At 37.4% G+C, this 22,057-nt stretch overlaps 1 protein-coding gene across 1 annotated transcript; it reads right to left on the bottom strand.

The window, feature by feature from the left end:
• Positions 1 to 5,345: 5,345 nt before the first annotated feature.
• On the bottom strand, positions 5,346 to 21,215 carry LOC127946720 (lysoplasmalogenase-like protein TMEM86A). Its single transcript, XM_052543448.1, has 3 exons — positions 21,070 to 21,215; positions 12,379 to 12,643; positions 5,346 to 11,674 (listed from the first exon to the last, which is right to left on the bottom strand). Exons 1-3 carry the CDS (start codon positions 21,088 to 21,090, stop codon positions 11,247 to 11,249), a joined length of 714 nt encoding a protein of 237 aa, XP_052399408.1. The 5' UTR covers positions 21,091 to 21,215; the 3' UTR covers positions 5,346 to 11,246.
• Between the last annotated feature and the right edge of the window lie 842 nt (positions 21,216 to 22,057).

The raw sequence follows: 22,057 nt of genomic DNA, 5'->3' as shown, positions 1-22,057 counted from the left end.
ATATGTTAGCGGCTAGTTCCGCTAACTTTTAAGTACAACATAAATAAATAAATAATAATTATGAAATAAAATTTAAAATGTCTGCTTTGATCACAGGAATAAATAACTTTTTAAAATATATTCATAAAACAGTTATGTTAATAGATTGTAAAAGTATTTCACCATACTATTTTATTGTTTTACTCTATTTTCATCAAATAGCTAAATGTATTATTGGTGAGCAAGAAGAGACTTCTTCTTTCTAACTTTTGAACAGTAGTCTAAATATAAACAGTAGTTTATAAATAACTATTTAGATGCATTCTTACCTAACTTTTTATGAAATGATAAATAATACAGATGCTGAAACACACATAATACACAGATGTGGAGCTGCTTGGAGTCTGATGAAGGTTTTTTTAAAGTCTAAACACCGCTGACCTCTGCTGGTCGTCTGTGTTAATGCACTGTTGTAAGATCCAATGTGTTTACGCACAACTATTTTTTTACACTTTTTTCTACACTTATGCTTAATAATAATAATCAAAATATTTTTTTTTTTGCACACTTTAAAAACAATAAGTGTAATAGGTAAAAAGTTAAAAACACAATAAATTAAAAATACAAAGAATAAAATCATTACAAATATTATTTGTATATTTGGGATGCATTACAAATAATAGTTCTCCTGTGATGCAAGGATATATCTAACATTGGACATGGAGAGATCAAGTGAGTGAGAATCTGAAAAGTGTGTTTTAAGAGAGATTTTGTTGATAAGTTATTAGAAGAAACGGAACAATTTAGATCTGAAGACGAATCTGATTCAGCGGTCACTGTGTACAAAACAATGCAGTGCTGTGTTATTTAGGCTAAAGCTTGTGTGATCTCTGTAACAGTCTTGAAAGAAGCCTCGCTGACCTCCAGAGGTGTTCGAGAGACGTGAGAGGACAGGAAGGGTTTGATGGAGGAGGAGAGGAGAAAGATGTTCACTGTAGCTGATGAGAAAGTCTGTGAGCTCATCTGTGCTGAATATGACTTCAGAGAAATCCTCAAGAAAGGCGGCAGATGCTTGACTCATACACATGGCTTTTACTGTCATGAATAATGCAAAACTACTAGATTTTTACATTGCCTGATGAAACTTGGGCACAGAAGTCTCTTCTTGCTCACCAGTTTAGCTCCAACCCTAATCAAACACACCTGAACAAGCTAATTAAAGGGATAGTTCACACAAAAATGAAAATTAGCCCATGGTTTACTCACCCTCGGTGCATTGTAGGTGTATCTGACATCCCAATTTCAGATGAACACAGTCGCAGTTATTTTTTTAAATCTAACTGTATGGCAGTGAATGGTGCCACTGTTTTTTAAGTCTAAAAAACTGTATCCATCCATCATTAAACTACTCCACATGTCTCTGGGGTGTTAATAAAGGGCCTCTGAAGCCAAACAATGCATTAGTGTGCATTAGTAAAAAGTTATAAACTGTAATCTCCAGCTTCTGGTCGCTCCAGCAGGTGCGTTCACGACAAGGCGTTCAAGCAAATGTGACGTAGACATAACGCAAGGCGCAACGTAGGCCTGGTTCTCGTGAGACTACACTCTTCGCCCTGGAGCTCACGTTGTGTCTTCTGCTACACCTACATCAGCAGGTCTTCAGGATCTCTGCAAAGTGTGTTTAATCCAGGTTGGAGCTCATTTCTGCAGGAAAGTGGATCTCGATGTCCAGAGTTGAGGACTCCTGCTGCAGAATGTAAAAGTCCCTGGAGAAATTCATAATCGACTGCAATGTGATTCACTCCATACTGGAACTAAAAGAGCCAAAAAATCAGTATACTTTTGTTTTGAGTAAATTCACATCAATCAATTAATTATTTCAGCCACATAAGACATTAAGTGTGAATGATTTAAAGGGATACTTTATTATTTGCTGGTAATTTCCTCACCATCCAAGATTTTTTTTTCTTCTTCAATAGAACATTAAAGATTTTTAGCTGAAACTGTGTTCCTTGGTGATTCATAAAATGCAGGTCATTGGCTACCAGCACTTTGAGAGTCAGAAAAGGCAACACAAAATGAACAACCGTAGCTCCTGATGATACACTGAGGTCTTATGAAGCGAAACGATCCGTCTGTGCAACAAACTGAAGATTATTTATAACATTATTACCTCTAATCCAGAGCTTCAGCAAACGGTCTGGAGTGATGCCTGGTTCACAAACTAACCAGATCTTTTTACTGAACTGGATGAAGTAATTGTGCTTGATGTTAAAGGGGAATTCAGTCATCAAACACTGACAGAACAATCTGTTCCACTGATGCTGATGAGTCTGGAAAATTGATGACTGGTAATTAAATTAAGAATGACTGTGGTTCTGTGGCTCTGGATCGGATTTCCAAGACTTGATTTCTACTGTGGTTTCATCAGAACCAGAGTTTTGTGTCACTGAACTCAGATCACTCAGATCATCCTAAACCACCTCAAATCAAGTTTGAGATCGGTGGGAAATGCATCAGCATGCAATGGAAAGCACCACATGACAACAGATGCATGAAGGTCACTAGCTTCATAATTGAGAAATGCCTGAGCAGCAAGGTGTCCAGCACAGACATCTTGCCTGAATTATGACCTAATCCTGGTCTATCCTAAGCCCTGTCTGTGAAACCAGGCCACACAGTTTTAAATATTGTATGGCAGACCAAAAATATCTCATTATACCCCATTTACATGGAAATCAATGAACCATTGAGGTAAGAAAAACAAGGCTTCCAGAAGCAGGCTTCCATCGTTTTCAATATTGTCCTGTTTACATAAAGGCAAAACTGAGAGAGAATAAGTAAAATATAATTTACATTAGAATTGTAATTGCTAATACCATTTTGGTTGTTGATTCCCAAAAAAGATGACCAATGTTTTCTTGACCCTCAAACAATTCTGCAAAAGAATTACTCGACATTCAAGAAAAGCAAAAGGTGAGCAAAAGTGTCCCTCAGTGTCACTTTGAGAACGAATGACGCAGACAAGAGTGATATCTCACAGATTTGATTAATGATTCAGTCTAAAGCTGCCACTGAGAACTGGAGGCTACTTCAAGGTTGCATTTATGAATTACCAGTCACACCAGAAAATGTGCCTTTTACCACATGACATTTATTTTTCCTTTGCTTCCGGGGATTTTTTAAGAAAGGTTAAACAGCCTCATAGATCATTAATTCTCAATAAATGTTTTCTTTACATGAATTAACAAGTATTATTGGCACGAGAAAACCATGGCTTACTTTCATAATTGCAGCCAAGACAGTTTGTATCACAGTATGCTCGGCTGGGCAAGAAGAAACTTTAAAGCAGCCTGAGGCACTGAGGTAATTGTTGCGAACCTGTTCAGAAATGCATTTATATGCAGCAAGGCAACTTTGTAATAAATCAACAAGGTTACAGGGTGTTAACAAGAGAGCTGTACTGTTAATTAACAGAAAAAGTAAAACTAGGCTGTAATGATTACATAATGAACCACACTACTTGTTATGACCACTAGGGGTCTTATCTTTAGGTCTCCATTGGTCTTGTTGAAATTCATATTCCAGAACTGTCAGGCGCAGCACAGGATGTCTTATCAGAATGCAGCTCACTTACAGCCGACCTGGACAAGTCTGCCCAAATGCAGCTCTTGCCTTTAGAGCAGTGCTTCCACACAGGAAATCCAAATCTCATGCGGTTCACACCGGAGAGGACAGACTGTCCTTAGTTTTAACGTCTAACCTTTCCTTTTAAATGTTTTGAACTGTAAGAAGGATTGAAAAATGCATCTATGGCCTAACGTAATGCTGAAATGACAGAATGTTTTTCTGGATATATCCTTGCAAAGTCCTCGGTTTGGGTTTCCCGACATTTAAAGTATTTGTAATTGAATATGATATCCGGTTGACTGCTTTGTCTGGTCTCTGAACTGTGAATGTCTGTTGAAAAGGGATTTTTCCTTCCCTTGTCACTTATCTGACTTACACTTAAAGGAATAGTTCATGGACAAATAAAAAATGTACTCAACCTTAGGCCATCAAAGATGTAGATGAGTTTGTTTCTTCATCGGAACAGATTTGGAGAGATGTAGCATTGTATCACTTGCTCAGTAATGGATCCTCTGCAGTGAATGGGTGCCGTCAGAATGAGAGTCCAAATAGCTGATTAAAGCCCCTTTCACACTGCGATTCTGGAAAATACACGGGTAATGTGTCCCGACAATTGTTCCCGGGTCGCTAGATTTTGCCCCTTTCACACTGCCAGTGATTACCTGGAATATGTGCGTGTGTTCACACACAACCCGTAAAGATCCTGTAACGACACGTGACATCTGAGTGTGACGTGTAATGTACGAGTCGAAACGCTAGTCACGAATGATCTCAGCTTCAGCGTGGAAAGTGAGGAACTAACTGATCTCTGCTTCATTAGTTTGCATATATTTTTTTTGGTCGCAAACGTTGATCTGCATTTAAAACAATCGGTAAAAGAGTCGCGCGATAACGTGCGTCATCACTACGACACACCATTTACGGCATTGGATCTGGCTTTTGTTCACACAGCGCTCGTTCTGGGATTGAACCTGGCAATGTTACTAAGTCCCCAACCCGTGATCAATCCCGGGACGTGTTTGTGTTCACACAGAAGGTGACCCGGCAATGTTCCGGCAATTTTCCGGGTTCAACATGTAGTGTAAAAGGGGCTTTAAATGCCACAATAATCCACAAGTAATCCCCACCACTCCAGTCCATCAGAATGAAGTCAAACCTTTGTGTTGATAAGAAACAAATCAATCATTAAAGCGTTTTTAATTTCAAATTATTTTTTTCCGGCTAAAATAAGAGTCCATAATCCATAATTACACTTCCTCCAGTCCATCTCCCTTTGTCCTTTCACATGAAAATCTGCCAACATATTTGTTTAGAGCTTTTTTGGTTTGTTTTCACATTTAAGCTCATTTACATTTTGGATGGCCTGAGAGTGAGTATATTTTAAACAAATCTTCATTTTTAGGTGACGTGCTCTTTTCAGGGAATTGCAAACAGGAGTATTATATTTAATATTTTATTCCATCAAATGTTGTACCAAACATGTCAGACTTTATTTCCTCTGAGGAACACAAAAGGAAAGGGTTAGCACCATGTTCAAGCTGCCCTTTTTTTCATACAATGGAAGTGGAGGGGGAAAAGCAGTAGTAAGACATTTTTTTCTTCCATAATTAATACAGGTTTGGAGCTTCCCACAGGTAAATATGTTTTTTTTTTTTTTTTTGGGTGAACTGTCTCTTTAAGGATTCATCATCTTCTGCATGCCAGTATTGACAATAATGAGACAAACACACTTGTAGCACGTTGCATTGCAGTTGCATTTATTTTCTCACTTGGACTAAATCACATTCATAGCAGTATCACTATGGTAAAGGATCACGGTGGTCCTTTAACAACAATAACGAAAGGAATTAAACTACTGGACATTATAACAATAAGGCAAAATATTGAATAGACCTCACACATACTCTGCAAAATATTACAGCATTCATTTACAACATAATAGTAACTTCACAATGTTAAGGGTCAACTGGAAAAAATATATAGAAAAAGAACACATAGAGAAAGACAGAGGTACTCCAAAAAATAAGAGCTTCCCTTGTTTTAGTAATATTGTTCACAGACCATAAAACCACTTCGTTTTTCTTCTATTTTTAAAGATTGTAATCAAAACTTTACTACCAGAGTATTGTCACTGCCTTAGTTTTATGTACAGCATAGTGATAAATGTTAAGTATATTCGATTCCTAAGAACTTTATAGCAATGTTGGTCCATCAATGAAACTAGTGGTGAAATGTGATTTCCAACATATGAATACACAATATTTGCTATTATTACTGGACAGCAGTTAAAGTCAACTATGGTGAATACTAATGTAACTATAATGGTATCATATAAACCTCTCTTAAGATGGAACCGACCCAGATTATATTTGATGTTAGTAACAGCAACTACCCTTTTAAAGGCAGAGGTGATACAGAATAATATAGAACAAATGTGGTAAAGTTGTGATTGTGCGTAATGTTTGCAGCAAACGTTAGAAAAATGGTGCGCTAAAGCAAAACCAATCACCTTCCTACCTAGACAGCATTTCAAGGCATTACAGATGCCTGTTGTGAAGGATGACAACCAAGCCAAACTTTAAACCAGCACTGCAAGTATCTTTCACAGAGAAGACAATCCCAGAATGCACTGTGTGAAAAAAATCAATCCAAGATGGAGGACAAGTCGAAAGAAATGTTAAATATGAAAATTTCACTCAATACTGAAAACACATCAATAAACACGAGTTCAAGCAAAATAAACTGGTCTATTGTGAGAGTAGTGGCATGGTATTGTGTTAGCTTAGCAACATGTAGTCTCCTGCCACTGATGCTTGATCTTACATTAGAAGGCAGCTGCTAAATTAGAAGACGGCATGGTAGCTCACTAGATTTAGGAACAAATCATTTAGTAAAATAAGATGGCAACAATCTTGGAGTATGCAAAAAAAAAAAAAAAGAAGTATGCTAACCTCTCTTGCAAAGTGCATTTAAAGGTGCCCATTATTGTGACGCAAAAAGAAGTTTGAATTGAAATAGGACAGAAGATTGAAAACTCAAAATCATTGAGAACTTTTTCCACAGGTTGCGAAACTGTATTGCACTTTAAGGCAAGAAAAAAAAAGGGGTACAGCGTTCCTCAGGGCCGTTCACACAAGGGACGATAACTAACTATAAAGCTTAAATAATCATTTGAAATGCTATATGGCACAGAAGAATGGCTTTCAATGGAATCACTTTCAGAAATGTTTTTTTTTTTCAAGTGATGAACAATAAAAACAGTGACAACCAATCAGAATCCATTTAACTATTTTTTTTCATTTAAGAGCTCGAGCAAAGTGGCAGGCGACAAAACTGCAGTCTGCACTTATAATAAAAGGAACGTTATCGTCCAATGGTGTGGAAGCTAATTATCGTAACAGTTAACTTTTAAGTTCACATTCTTGTTTTGAATGGGCCTTAACTGTGACAAAAATATTTTCTAATTCTATGGCAGTAAAAAAAAAAAAAAAAAAAATCTAATTCTATGGCAGTTACGAAGTCCACATCACAGTGGAAAGATATCGTTGGAATCACTTAAAAAAAAAAAAAAATTCCACCTGAAGAATGATAAAAACATCACCAGAATTTATTTTATTGTAAAGAGCTTAAGAAGAGTATTTAAAGCAGCAGGTGACAAAACTGCAGCGTTAGTTTATAATAAACTGAATGTTTTAACGTCCGTTGGTGCGGACACTAATATAGTCAGCGTTACCTTTACAGTTATCGTTCTTAGTGTGAACAGCCTATATTCAGGTAGCTAGCTATAAACGTCATTAATTTCATTTCCTAATTACGATGCTCTTTAAACTGTAGCTCTTCCATAACAGTGGTTAAAGGGATACTCCACCCCAAAATGATTTTTTTTTTTCATTAATCCCTTACCCCCATGTCGTTGGTCAATTGTGTTTGTCTTTAGAACACAATTTAAGATATTTTGGATGAAAACCGGGAGGCTTGTGACTGTCCCATTGACTGCCAAATAAATAACACTGTCAAAGTCCAGAAAAGTATGAAAAGCATCATCAGAATAGTCCATCTGCCATCAGTGGTTCAACTGTAACTTTATGAAGCGACGAGAATACTTTATTATGTGAAGAAAACAAAAATAAAATTCTGATGATGCTTTTCATACTTTTCTGGACCTTGACACTGTTATTTACTTGGCAGTCAATGGGACAGTCACAAGCCTCCCGGTTTTCTTTCAAAATATCTTAAAATGGTGTTCCGAAGACGAACAAAGCTTTTACCGGTTTGAAATTACATGGGGGTAAGTGATTAATGACAACATTTTCATTTTGGGGTGGGGTAACCCTTTAATGTGAAAGGAAAAATAGCTTATTGCTTGCATCACTTTATGAATTGTAGACTGACATTTGGGAATGCAGTTATGCACAATATCGGGTTTTGGAAATTGCATACAATATGTTTCAGGCCTAATGCCCAAAAACCTGAAATTTCAGGAAGTTAATAAAGAGATAAATTGGAAAAGTGCAGATATTTAAATCTCTAAACCAATTGGGTTATTCCTCATTATCTTTAACAACAGGACTTCTATACCTAAAAACTTTCATTAATACTGAACCCACTAAACTCCAAGCATTGGGTTTCATTCCCCCTCAACTCGACACAAAAGCATCAAACATGCGCTGACAGATGGGGTAAAACTATCCCGTTTATTGAAATCTGAATAAGGTCGCGAGATAAAGCAAAGCCAGATGGAAAGGAAATCTTCCCTGTGCCTGTGCCTGTCTCCACACTTCTCGACAGACAGAATTTCATCGATGGAAACAGAAGGCACCTGTTCTCCTTCATGGAATTCGCATCAACACAGTAGTGAAGGAAACGACCAGGCGAGGTCAAATTCTAACCATATGGGAGGTGACAGCAGGTTGTAAACTAGGAAGAAAAAGAAATGCTAAGCAGGAATACTGTCTTAAACTGCCATCACTTAAAAAGAATTACTGAATCGCTAAAAATCACCCAAAAAAATGTGATTCAGAGGAACACTATGGGTATTTCTCACTCTTATTTTCATGAAAACCAATAAACGAACAATTGTAACTTCACTCAAAATGTCATTCCGCCGCAGACCTTCACAACACAACACCGATTTGTAGCTTGACACACAATGGCTCTGAAGAGACCTTGTTTGATGACCTTGCAAATCACATACGGTTTGTCGACTAAGCTGAAATATTTTGCTGACAATGTGAACACTGAATAGGGAAGCTATGAAACTTGGCAATACGCAAATGTGTCAAAATAGCCTCGCTGTTTGTCGCGACCTCAGCGGTTCAGCTATTTGTGTGTTGATAACGACAATAGCATTTATGTGTGTAACAGTATGCTTGATGCAATGGCCAATGGTTGGGTAGACATCCTATTTATATTGATGTGAATGAACAAGTCTTTGAAGTTCAAGTCTTTGAATGAAAAAACTTAACTTGCCCAAGAGTGTACCCCAGAGTACAGCAACATTTTCATTCACATTAATAACAAGAAAAATGGAGTCTACATCCATTCCACCATTGGATATTGCATCACGACCAGGCTGTATCACTTCAAAATGGACCACTGTTGAGTAATCAGCTGTGTTTGCATTTAAAGCTCATTTCCACTCACACCTGAGGATACAACAGCTGAGCACATATCAGCCCAAGCCGGGTTTTTTTTCCATGACTGATGGTTCAGCTGATGATCCCTTATTGAGATTTATATCTAAAAAACAACAACTATCAGTTCAAATCAACTGATAATAAATACAGTACATGTGGTGTTTGTGTTAAATCTCATGTCAAGCATGTCAAGAAAATGTCCTGGTCATATTTCACCCCAAAATTCAAAGAAAATAAAGATGGATATTTTGCATAAACAAAACTAAGCCTAGTTCAGCACAGTTTTTTTTATTAGCTTTGATATTGATATTTAAAATGTTAATTAAGTCCTTATTAATTAATTCTGGATTAATTAACATCAACATAATGTGAAAACAATTATATATTTAAATTGTATATTACTTATCAATTTAGTATTTGTTGCACCATACGGAGATAAAAATCTCATCACAACAAAAGTAGAATGTCTGTTAAGTAAAACAAAAATTACACTAAAATAGCCATTTTCTTTATGCAAAATAATTACTTTTTGTATTTTGTAGTGAAATATTGCTTCAAAAATATATGTTGTGATTCACCCTAATATGTGACTCGGCTAATAAAGCACAGTACCACACACAAAAAACACAGTACTGTGAAATATCCATACGCTGTGAAATTTCCACTCAATCATGCTGTGAAATATTCACACATTTTCAGGTGAAGGAATAGACGTGAATGAGAAGAGAGAAAAAAAAAAATCAGGCTAAATACAGGCTAAGCTAAAGCTGACGACACAGATGCCACCACAGGGCTTCCAACTTTCCCTTGAGTAAAATGTTTCTTACTGGCTATAGACAAAGGAAAGTGGTTGGAAGATTGTGTATCGTCTGACATCAGGCTCTCTTTACATATTCTTATATTACACAGACAAAATAAATATTTCAACTTGTACTTATTTGCTGTTTCCTTGTGGTAGAGGTACTGAGCAATGCTGATGACTTGGCAGAATCCTAAAACAAAGATAACACTCGGTCACCTAATCCCCTCAAAGAAAGAGACCTACACCCATTTTTATGAGTCTCGAGCTGAGTTTCCAATTGTTATTGGTCACGTCTCAGAACGAAGTATAGGATACGGGCTTCATCTACTCTCTGGAGGCTAGCACTGGTTGCAGTCAATTGGGCATGACAAGACAACTTCTCCAGCACATGTGTATGTAGGCATGGAGGTTTGTATACTAACTTGAGTTATGAAACAAAATGACGGTGCAATGTGTCAGTCACACAGGATAAGGTATACCTCACAATGCTATGACAAGGCTATACAGCAGCACTACACTAACATATCTGCTATAGTATTAAATGGTTTTCATGCTGCTCTCTGATTAGATTTTGGAAATCTACAGTGAGACGGGGAAACCAGACTCCTCAGAAGAGCCTGAACCACTTTGTATTGTGTGCTAGTCCATTATAGAGACAAACACTATGTCACTCAAGACTCACTCTTGGTTCACAATATAAGCCATTAGGGACTCTCTAAAGTGGACAAGATATCAAAGCCATTGAGAGGACCCTGGGCTAGTCTCTGTCGAAATGGAGACAACACTTAATGGGAAAGTAAGTAGGGTGAGTTGGGAAAATCTGAATATTTGGATCGAGTAACCAGAAGGCCAAACTCACCTGTCTTTCCTTTCTCAATACCAAAATGATGGTACTACTACTAGAGGAAACACAAATGCAGTATAGTTATTATGGGAAGAGACCTGACTAAGTCAAGAGTCAACCTGACTAAGAGTTCAAGACTATCTAACCTTGTACATGAATCCAGCAAGAATTCTCCCATTGTTTTGGTCTCACGTGATCTTAAACTGTCAATTCCTCAACTATAACCAAAATTTCCCGGCTACGGTCAGACAGGGGAACTGTGGATGGACCAGGGGTTGCAGAAAGTGGAACTTGAACCTGTGTAGCTGCTAACAATGTTGAGTCATTAGGGGAAGGTTGGTTAACATGCGGCTCCTCAGGCTCTTTTCCGAGCTGCATCGGCGTCTTGACATTCCACAGCCGACAATGCAATCAACATCTGGGCAGCATAGTAGGTGGCCATTATGATCGCTCGAGAGTGGGGCACTGGGAAGCAGAACTTGTTGACAGCAATGGTGAGGTCAGACACCATGAAGAGGACGGCTCCGAGGCAGGCAGATAGTTTCGTCCAGGTCCAGAGGTCATTGGCGAGCTGGACTCCAGCAATGGCCCTCCAGCCCATGAAGCCAATGAGAGCAATGTAAACAGCCACCAGGTAGGTGAAGGGACCAGAGAGGTAGGGGTACAGTAGGGTGTAGCTGAAGCCTGAGATGACAGCGATGATCAGGCCTGCTCTCAGGTTGAGGGGCTTCATCCCAAAGGCCGAAGAGTAGAGAATGTGGGTGATGGCGAACATAAACAGTCCTGATAAGACAAATACAACTGCATTGAGAAAATGTCAATAAAAGCAGGGGTGTCCAATCCCACTTCTTGAGGGACACTTATCCTGTGAAGTTTAGCTACAAAACGCCTGGCTAGAACTTTCGAGTAAATCTGAATAAACTGAAAGGCTGGTTCAGATGTGATTAATTAGGGATATAGCTAAACTCTGCAAGAAGGTCTCTAGGAGCAGGATTGGACACCCCTGAATGAAAATGTTTAACATACTGTATATATATATGTGTTACATGATTTAGCAGGAAACATGTTACTCTTAGTAACATAACACTGCTGTTTGTTCTAAAGGAAACTTTGCTTGAGTAAATCTGTGGTTCCCAAGGGGTATCTTCGGGCAGAATGGTTTGTTCCAACCCTTAACCCTGACCTAAAAAAAAACCTCATTCAATTTCTACACTACTTTCTCCACACAAGAGCTACTGAGGAGGTAAGAACATAAAACGTCTTGCTCGATTGTGGTGACTTTAAAATAATTTGCATAAACTCACTGAACCAGCATTTGGAAAGGCAATACAAGTTAAATGCAATATTATATTGATACAAAGCTTCTGATAAACAGAATTATTTGTGTTCTTGGGATGACATATCTTTCCCTTACCATCAATCCACATAGCAAATAACTCTTAATCCTTTTTTAATCAAATCAGAGTGACACAAATGAATTAACTCACCATGACTAAAGTAGCCTTGTTCTTGCCAGATGAGAAATGCGTCACCCAAAGCTGAAAAAATAAGTCCTGCCAGGATTTTCCTGGCACTGGAGTGGGCCCCTAAAAAGTTGATGCCATGGGCGAGCAGAAAAACCCAGAGACAGAAGATGGGCAGACATTTGATGAGGGCACTGAACCAGGAAGGGCTTGAGGTGGGTAGCCACAGAACAAAATAGACACAAGTGGCTTTGAAGAACGGAACAAGCTTTGGACCCTCGCTCTTGACCTGTAGGACAAAAGAGAGATTGAAGTTGAATTCATGGGAAGTGAAACACACCATCATGTGAGGCCGAAAGACAGACACTGAACTGTTCTTGTATTTAACAATTGGAGGAGATAAAAAAGAAAACTCTTAACAAGATGCACTTACAGGAAGTGTATTGTGATCCATGTGTTTTCATTGAAATGTGAGATAGCATGAATAACAACTACGACAATGGCTAGGTCTCAGAAGTATAACAAACCCAAGAAGATTTTTTAAAGTTTAATGTCACATGAAACAGACAGTGTGGATAGTCACCACCAAACCAAGAAAACCTAAAGGAGGAAGTATAGACTTACACCCCAAACACAGAACAACAAAACATAAGTGTTCTTTGGTGACCCATAGGGTCATATGAGTCTGTCTGATTGCACAACCTCCTCACAAAACTGGATGATTCTGGAAGACTTCAATGGGTCTTTTTTTTTTAAGACATTTATACCACTTTGAGCAGTAGCTGTCATACTGTTACAACATGTCTAATCTTGCAAAGAAGTATTCTTACATATAATTCTGTCTGGGGTTATGGATGGTATTAACTAATACTTGTAGGACTGGATTTTATCATACTCAGAAGAAAGTTATTTCCAGGGTATTGCTACGGTGTTCTAGGAGGTTGGTTGCTAGTCAAGTATTGCTGGATGGTTTCTAGGGTTGGTTGCAAGGGTGCTGCCAAGTGGTTACTGGGGTGTTTTGGTGGTAGCAAAGTGTATACTTAAACCAAAGAGCCCAGCCCCAACTGATATTATGGTTTCTAGATATGAAACGGGTTCACAGGAAATTAGAATGTTATTTAGAAGAAGAAATAATGGTAACACTTTATAATAATGTTCAATTGTAAGGCATTTATATGTGAATAGTTAATGATAAACTAAGAACTATCAGTTTTAAATATTTTTCTCATCATTCGTAGATCTTTCTCCACACACACACACACACACACACACACACACACCTGTAACCGTTATGTTTGTAAAACATTTACAACTGATGAGTAGTTTACACTTTAGATTAGGGGATGCTGAAAGCTTTGTAAATGGTTTAATCATGCATTTACACAATAGGGTTTGAATGCTTTGTAGTGTGTACTGCAATGTAAAGGCTGACTGGTGAGGGTGAAGACAAATGCTTTTTCTGACTCAAGGAGTATTTTTAATGCTGTGAGATAGTAGTACAGTGTTGACATTTCAATTATTTATAAGTGATTAATAATATATTAAAAAGTTATTATACTGAAAACAATTTGTTGAATATACAAAAAAAAATTAAGATAAGTGGTTGACATCAATTGATTTTAGCTACAATTAAATAAACATATTTAGTTGACTAACTTTCAAAATTGTTTTTACGTAGATGTAGCTAAAATTTGCAACCACATGCCTTAAAACAATTTAGTATAATTTTTTTCAATGTATTAATTTTTTTTACTAAGGATCTGTTTGATTATTTCATGATGCTATTTTTAAAGTTAACTTACGAGATTTGTAAATTGTAAGCATATTACTTAATAATCATTTGTGAATGTATAGTCTTGTTCTGTGAATGATTAGTTCAACATTAACTAATCACTTGTAAATTAATTAACAAAACATACACAAATTGTTAGCTTATCACTTATTAATTGGTTATGAATGTTTTGTAAATGATATTACAAAACATTAATTAATTAGACATCATTAACTAATCAATTATAAATGACTACCAACTGAAAGTTATCATAAAGTGTTCCCAAAATAATTTCACAAGAGCAAACCCCTAACAGTACATATAAACAATAATAATATTTGCCTTTAACACGTGAAGTCTCTGTACTTATAGACTGTAAACACCGCACTCAGCAACAAGGTACACAACATACAAGTAATATCACTTATGTAATAGGAACAACTACGACAGTTACCCATATTAACAAAACTATTTAATTTTTCTTGTTGTAATCCTCTTCTCAGTCCATGTCCGTTGCTTAGTCTTGGAATTTGTAGTTTGAGTCCTTGCCCGTGGGGGAAGTGGAAAAAGGCTATTGTTAGCGAGTTTATATTTTAATCAGATTCTGGTGTACTCCTCAGACTGAGAAAGGTCACACTGAAATTTAGAGACACTGTGAAACAAGTACTTCTGATTTCTAGCCAGTTGACGTGAGGAGACTTTATGCATGCAGCATGATCTCTTTATAAGGTAAACATGTGGTGTAGATCTTTAAAATTAATGTGGTAAAGTATTTGATTATAGATCTGAGCTGGCAAATGAAAGGTTGTAGGTGTGTGAACTCCACGAGGGATGATCCACTAACCATAACCATTGTGCTGGTGGGACTGTTTGATGTACAAATCACTTTGGAGAAAAGCATCTTCTAAATGATTGTTTTTAGGGGTGCTCCGATCACGATCGGCCGATCGTTATGCGCATCTCGTCAGTAAAGCCGGTTCTCTAATCAGCGGTTAATTCCATCAGGTGCGTGATTTCAAATAGGGCAGCTGTTACTACACAGAGCCGTTGTTAATAGAGAAGATGCGCAAATCCACTTCATTTTCAGCGTTTTTTGGTGCATCTTCTCAGTTAACAACGGCTCTGTGTAGTAACAGCTGCTCTATGTGAAATCATGCACCTGATGGAATTAACGGCTGATTAGAAAACCGGCTTTACTGACGAGATGCGCATAACGATCGGCCGATCGTGATCGGAGCACCCCTAATTGTTTTCTAAAATTGAATAAAAAAAAAATCCTACAAACACAACACATAAATGTAGAATTACATCACATGTTCACCAATGTATTCTTTGCAGTGAATGGGTGCCATCAGAATGAGAGTTCAAACAGCTGATAAAAGCATCACAATAATCCACAAGTAATCCACATGACTATCTATTAATGCCTTGTGAAATAAACATTTGCGTGCAAATTCATCAAGATCTTTTAACCTTAATCTGTCACTTCTGACAGAAACCTGGGTAAAACCTGATGATTACTTTATTTTAAATGAGTCTACTCCCCAAGATTAATGTTGATAAACATGAGGTGCATCCAAAAGGTAAAGGGCAGGCTTTAAGTATAACTCGTTTGAAGTAATGGTGCTTCATATAACATTATCCAGAGAAACAAATGTTAATGATAAATCCCCTATGATGTTTGTACTGGCTACTGTATACAGGCCACATGGGCACCATGTTTTTTATTAAAGACTTTGCTGATTTTATATCCGAGTTACTGCTGGCTGCAGATTTTAATTCTTTTTAATTCTTGGTGATTTTAATATCGATGTTGATAATGAAAAAGATGCATTGGGATCAGCATTTATAGACATTCTGAACTGTATTGGGGTTAGACAACATGTTTCAGGACCTACTCATTGTCGAAATCATACTCTAGATTTAATACGGTCACATGGAATTGATGTTGATGGTGTTGAAATTATGCAGCCAAGCGATGATATTTCAGATCATTATTTAGTTTTGTGCAAACTTCATATAGCTAGAACTGTAAATTCTACTTCTTGTTACAAGTATGGTAGAACCAACCATCACTTCTACCACAAAAGGGATCTTCCTGATTCATATCCAAAACCTCATAACAGCTTGATGATGTAACAGAAACTCCTCATTCCTCATTGTCATTACGATATGTCCCCAAAGAACTAGTTAATTACAGAGTGATCTCGAATTCTGTCCAAGATACTAGAAAAGGTAGTATCCTCACAATTATATTCCTTCTTAGAGAGAAATGGTATCTGTGAGGATTTCCAGTCATGATTTAGACCGTATCATAGTACTGAGACTGCTCTGCTAAGAGTTACAAATGACATACTCTTATCATCTGATCATGGTTGTATCTCTCTATTAATGCTATTGGATCTTAGGGCTGCGTTCAACACTATTGACCACAACATTTTTTTGCATAGACTAGAAATCTTTTTGGCATAAAAGGAAGTGCATTAGCATGGTTTAAATCCTACTTAAATGACCGCCATCAAGTTGTAGCAGTGAATGAAGATGTATCATATCGATCACAAGTGCAGTATGGAGTACCTCAAGGCTCAGTCCTAGGGCCATTACTCTTCACACTTTTCATGTTACCATTGGGAGATATCATCAGGAAACACAGTGTTTCACCGTTATGCTGATGATACTCAGCTCTATATTTCTTTGCGGCACGGCGAAACATACTCATTTGAAAAATTAACGGAATGAATTTTAGACATAAAAAAACTGGATGACGAGTAATTTCTTACTGCTAAATTCTGTAAAAACAGAGGTGTTAATTATAGGACCTAAAAACTCTGCATGTAATAACCTAGAACACTGTCTAAGACTTGATGGTTGCTCTGTCAATTCTTCGTCATCAGTAAGGAACCTAGGTGTGCTATTTGATCACAATCTTTCCATAGAAATCCACATTCGTAAAACTGCATTTTTCCATCTCAAAAATATATCTAAATTATGACCTATGCTCTCAATGTCAAATTAAGAAATGTTAATCCATGCGTTTATGACCTCAAGGTTAGATTATTGTAATGCTTTATTGGGTGGTTGTTCTGCACGCTTAGTAAACAAACTACAGCTAGTCCAAAATGCAGCAGCAAGAGTTCTTACTAGAACCAGGAAGTATGACCATATTAGCCCGGTCCTGTCAACACTGCACTGGTTCCCTATCAAACATTGTATAGATTAGCACCTCAGTATTCGAATGAGCTCTTGTTACATTATAGTCCTCCACATCCACTGCATTCTCAAAACTCTGCCAACTTGATAATACCTAGAATATCAAAATCAACTGTGGGCGGCAGATCCTTGTCCTATTTAGCACCTAAACTCTGGAATAACCTACCGAACATTGTTCAGGAGGCAGACACACTCTTGCAGTTTAAATCTAGATTAAAGACCTACCTCTTTAACCTGGCTTACACATAACACACTAATACGCTTCTAATATCCAAATCCGTTAATTAATTAGGTAAACCGTAACCAAGAACACTTCCCATAACACCCGATGTACTTGCTACATCATAAGAAGAGTGTCATCTACGCTAATATTAGTCTGTTTCTCATTCTTATTCTGAGGTCACCGTGGCCACCAGATCCAGTCTGTATCCAGATCAGAGGGTCACTGCAGTCACCCGGATCCAGTACGTATCCAGACCAGATGGTGGATCAGCACCTAGAAAGGACCTCTACTGCCCTGAAAGGCAGTGGAGACCAGGACAACTAGTGCCCCAGATACAGATCCCCTGTAAAGACCTTGTCTCAGATGACCACCAGGACAAGACCACAGGAAACAGATGATTCTTCTGCACAATCTGACTTTGCTGCAGCCTGGAATTGAACTACTGGTTTCGTCTGGTCAGAGGAGAACTGGCCCCCCCAACTGAGCCTGGTTTCTCCCAAGGTTTTTTTCTCCATTCTGTCACTGATGAAGTTTCGGTTCCTTGCCGCTGTCGCTTCTGGCTTGCTTAGTTGGGGTCACTTCATCTACAGCGACATCTCTGAATTCAATGATGAACTGTTTTAAACTGTTATTTTGCATTATTGACACACTGTTTTCCTAATGAATGTTGTACAGTTGCTTTGACACAATCTGTTTTGTTTAAAGCGCTATATATAAATAAAGGTGACTTGACTTGACTTCTGGCCACTATTTTGGACAGTTTTTCCTTGTAAACAGTGCTTGATTTGTGCCGTTTTCTTTCCTGATTCAGATGAGATGACTTATGTGCAATTTTATGAAATACTATATTTTAGATGGAAGCAATGGTTTAAAGTAAAAAAAAATATCATGATGGATTTACCTATTACCAGTGTTAGGTTTAATGTTTTACTAAGTAATGCATTTCTCTTCCACCCTGAATACCACGACTGAGGTGAGACTTGAGCATGGCACCAAACCCCTAACTGCTCCCCAAGTGTGTGTTCACTACTGTGTGTGTGCACTTGGATGGGTAAAAGCAGAGCACTCATTCTGAGTATGAGTCACCATACTTAACCACATGACACTTCACTTTCACTTTCACTTAAAAGAAAAGTTTAACGTTTATTATTGTATTGTTCAACTGGTCAAGGTTGAAATAGGAATCAGAAAGTAATTAGTACTAAAAAGTAATGCAATACGTTTTAGAGAGAGTAGTACAGTAATATAATTACACTATTGTACACATTATTTGCATAACTTGTGGATTATTGTGATGTTTTTATCAGCTTTTTGGACTCTCTTTCTGACGGCCCCCATTCAATGCAGAGGATCCATTGCTGAGCAAGTGATGTAATGATGCATTTCTCCAAATCTATCCCATGAAGACAAATATTTATATTTATTAATACATTGCATAAAATTACAAACTTTAAACAGGTGACAACTCAAGAAAAAAGCTCAACTGTAAACATACAGACACCATTTATTTCAAATATATCTACCTATAGCAAATATATGTAGGTGACTGAAACCCTGCGACAGTAGGCGGTCCAGATGAAAGCCAAAGTGATGATCATTTCAGCCACTGCATGAAAAGCTGGTCATTCCAAATCTAGAATAGATTTGTAGAATATTGCAGCTTTACAATGACACTTAGTCATTCAAGTCCCCCAAAAGTCCTGTTCATCTATATAAGACAAATACATGAGGAGACAAGATGATGCACAGACTCTCAATGGGGAATCGGTTCAACACTGCAGCTGTAATTGCTTGCCAGTTCAGTGCTGAACAGGGTAAGGAACTGTCTCGACACATTTAAGAGAAGTGAGACTGAAAGTGCACTCTGCAGTGACCAAGACTCATCAACAGAAAGAATCAAAAGTCAAAACTAACCTTTGCTGAGGAGAACACTGTATGGTGAGAGAAAAACTGGCCCAAAGTTCACTTTAGTGATGAGAACAAGTTTCATTTAGTTGGGTCCGATGGAAAACATTATGTTATAAACATTATAAACTGGGGAAAGACTGAACCAAAAGTGTAAATAATTAAATGAAAGCTTGAGGAGGAAGAATCATGGTTTTGGGGGATGTTTTCTGCAGCAGGAGTTGGGCCTCTTATACAGATACATGGCAGAGTGAATGCATATATTTATCAGAACCTTCCCTGCATGCATCTCCCAATCAGCCGGCAATTTACATGCAAAACAATACAAAACGAGCAAAGAAGTTCCTTGAAGCATAGAGAATTGCAATGAAATAATCAAAATGGCCAGCCCAGAAACCTAAACCCAACAGAAAATCTCTGGAAAATCCTTGGCAACACAGTTATTGCTATAATAAACCCTCTACAATCACCAAACTATTGAATAGACGTGGAAGAAGAGTGGAATAAGATCACACCAGCGCACTCTGAGAAACTAGTGATGTCCAGCAGCCGCAGAGGTGCTGAAGTCATTCAAAGCGAGGGCCTCTATGGTTCCTAATAATCTCTGACAGCTGTAACCCCTCCACAATTTTAGATGTAATCTTTCTTCATGCTACAGTGTTACTGTTCTCTAATTCTGATTGCTGTGCTTTCCACAAAATAAAGTGTTTTGTTGAAATGCCTTGGTTATTTCGTCAAGCATGTTAGTATAACAGTGGCATACCTACAGCTAATACTCCTTCCAAATTCGAGATATGGAGATTAACAATATTTAGAAAAAGTCAAGTATGTCTGTGTGTGTGTATATATGTCTACATATAAACAAATGAAGAGAGGTGTTGAAAACAGAGGACATTTTAAACAAAATGATTTACTGAAACAGTATAATCTAGATTATTTCAGCAAAACTAAAGTGATGTCAAGAGAAGCTGCATGAACTGGGTCATAATGCATGTGTCTGTATGACAGAGGAACAAAGGTTTGTCAGGAGAGTTTCCGTTTGAATAAAGCTCTTTGAAAGCAGATAAAAGCAGAGAAAAATGGGGAAATAGAGAGAATGGAGAGAGAGAGAGAAACGCTGCACAGCGAATTGCACCGTGCTTTATTTAATTATAGATCAATGGAATCTTTGCATAAATAAACCAGCCACAGTTCACGATCATATATCACATGGTTTGTAGAAGTAAAGTAAACATGTGCATGTTGGCCACAATCACGTGCTCATTGTTATTCTCAAGATAACAGACTCAAGGATGCATTGACGAAAATACATTTTAAACAAACAATGATGTAAGCACATCATGTATGTGGATCGTTATACCCTGGTCAATATAAGCATCATTTTAAAAATAACAATCAATGCGGCATAAAGAAAATAAGGAGGAAGAAGTGTTTGACGGAGCGAAACAATGCGTGAAAACGAAATGAAAACGGTCACCCCAAACACTTATTCATTATGCAGAGCCGATCTGAGTTTAACTAATCATGCTTTATGAAGTGATAGTGTCGATTATAGGTGGATGTTTTGGTGAAAAGCTTTCATGGTGAACACGGGTGTCAAACTCACCACAGTGACCGGAGAAACCATCTTTGTCTGCGGTTGAACAGCCAGCGGAGGGATGAACGGATCAGGCGTCGCTAACAGAGCACACGAAATTTGTTTTTGTCTTGTGTTTGGGACAGGCCATCATCCGCGGCAGTAGAGAGAGAGAGTGGGAGGAGTTAGCGGGTAAAAACAAGCCCTGTCCAATCAGAATGCGGGAAGGTGTTGATATTACGGCGAGCCTCAGCAAATGTGTCCGTGTGGGAGGGACTTCCCTGCGATATTTACATACAGCACATTCAGTGCCCTTTAGTCCTTTCATCGCGGTTTAAATCCGTTTTATCGTCAACATATATTTCTGATATATAATTCGAGCTGGATATAAAATGATAATAAAATGAGTTTAGATGCGTTAACGGTAAACATACAGCTGAACTGTTTCTAGAATCTGTATCGACACCTTGTGGCAGCATTTAGTAAATATAGCATCACTACTCACTATTTTCATAAAAGGTTGGTAATATTAACTAAATTACAGATGTCTTGGTGTTGCAAGCTTTATCTATAATAAATATTTATAATGCAAAAGAAAATTAGTGTGTAATACTGCAGCTACTTGCTGGCCATTCATAGATTTGATCTATTTGATGATTTAGGTTTTTTTTTTTTTTTTTTTGTTATCATTTTAATTCAGTTTGTGTATGTGTGTGTTGTATGTGTGTGTGTGTGTGTGTGTGTGTGTGTGTGTGTGTGTGTGTGTATGTATGTATATATATATATATATATATATATATATATATATATATATATATATATATATATATATATATATATATATATACACACACACATACATACATACATAAATATAAACGCATTTATATTTAATTATACTTAGCTTAGCTTTTACAAGTAGTGCATTTGCATTTAGAAATCCCATTTGTTGTCTATAAAAAAGAAAAAGTACAATAGAAAAAAGTACAAGTGAAAAGCGTTATGTAAATGTTATGAT

Source organism: Carassius gibelio, chromosome A25 (genome assembly GCF_023724105.1).
Source record: "Carassius gibelio isolate Cgi1373 ecotype wild population from Czech Republic chromosome A25, carGib1.2-hapl.c, whole genome shotgun sequence".
In the NCBI taxonomy this organism is placed as follows: Eukaryota; Metazoa; Chordata; class Actinopteri; order Cypriniformes; family Cyprinidae; genus Carassius; species Carassius gibelio.
Note: the sequence above shows the minus strand (reverse complement) of the source record. Positions and strands in the feature narration are given on the sequence as shown.

Coding starts and splice junctions, on each gene's coding strand:
- LOC127946720 (XM_052543448.1), bottom strand. CDS start 21,090: ATGGTTTCTCCGGTCACTGTG. Junction 12,644..21,069: donor TGGTTTCTCCGGTCACTGTG/GTGAGTTTGACA, acceptor TTTGTCCTACAG/GTCAAGAGCGAGGGTCCAAA. Junction 11,675..12,378: donor ACAAGGCTACTTTAGTCATG/GTGAGTTAATTC, acceptor TTGTCTTATCAG/GACTGTTTATGTTCGCCATC.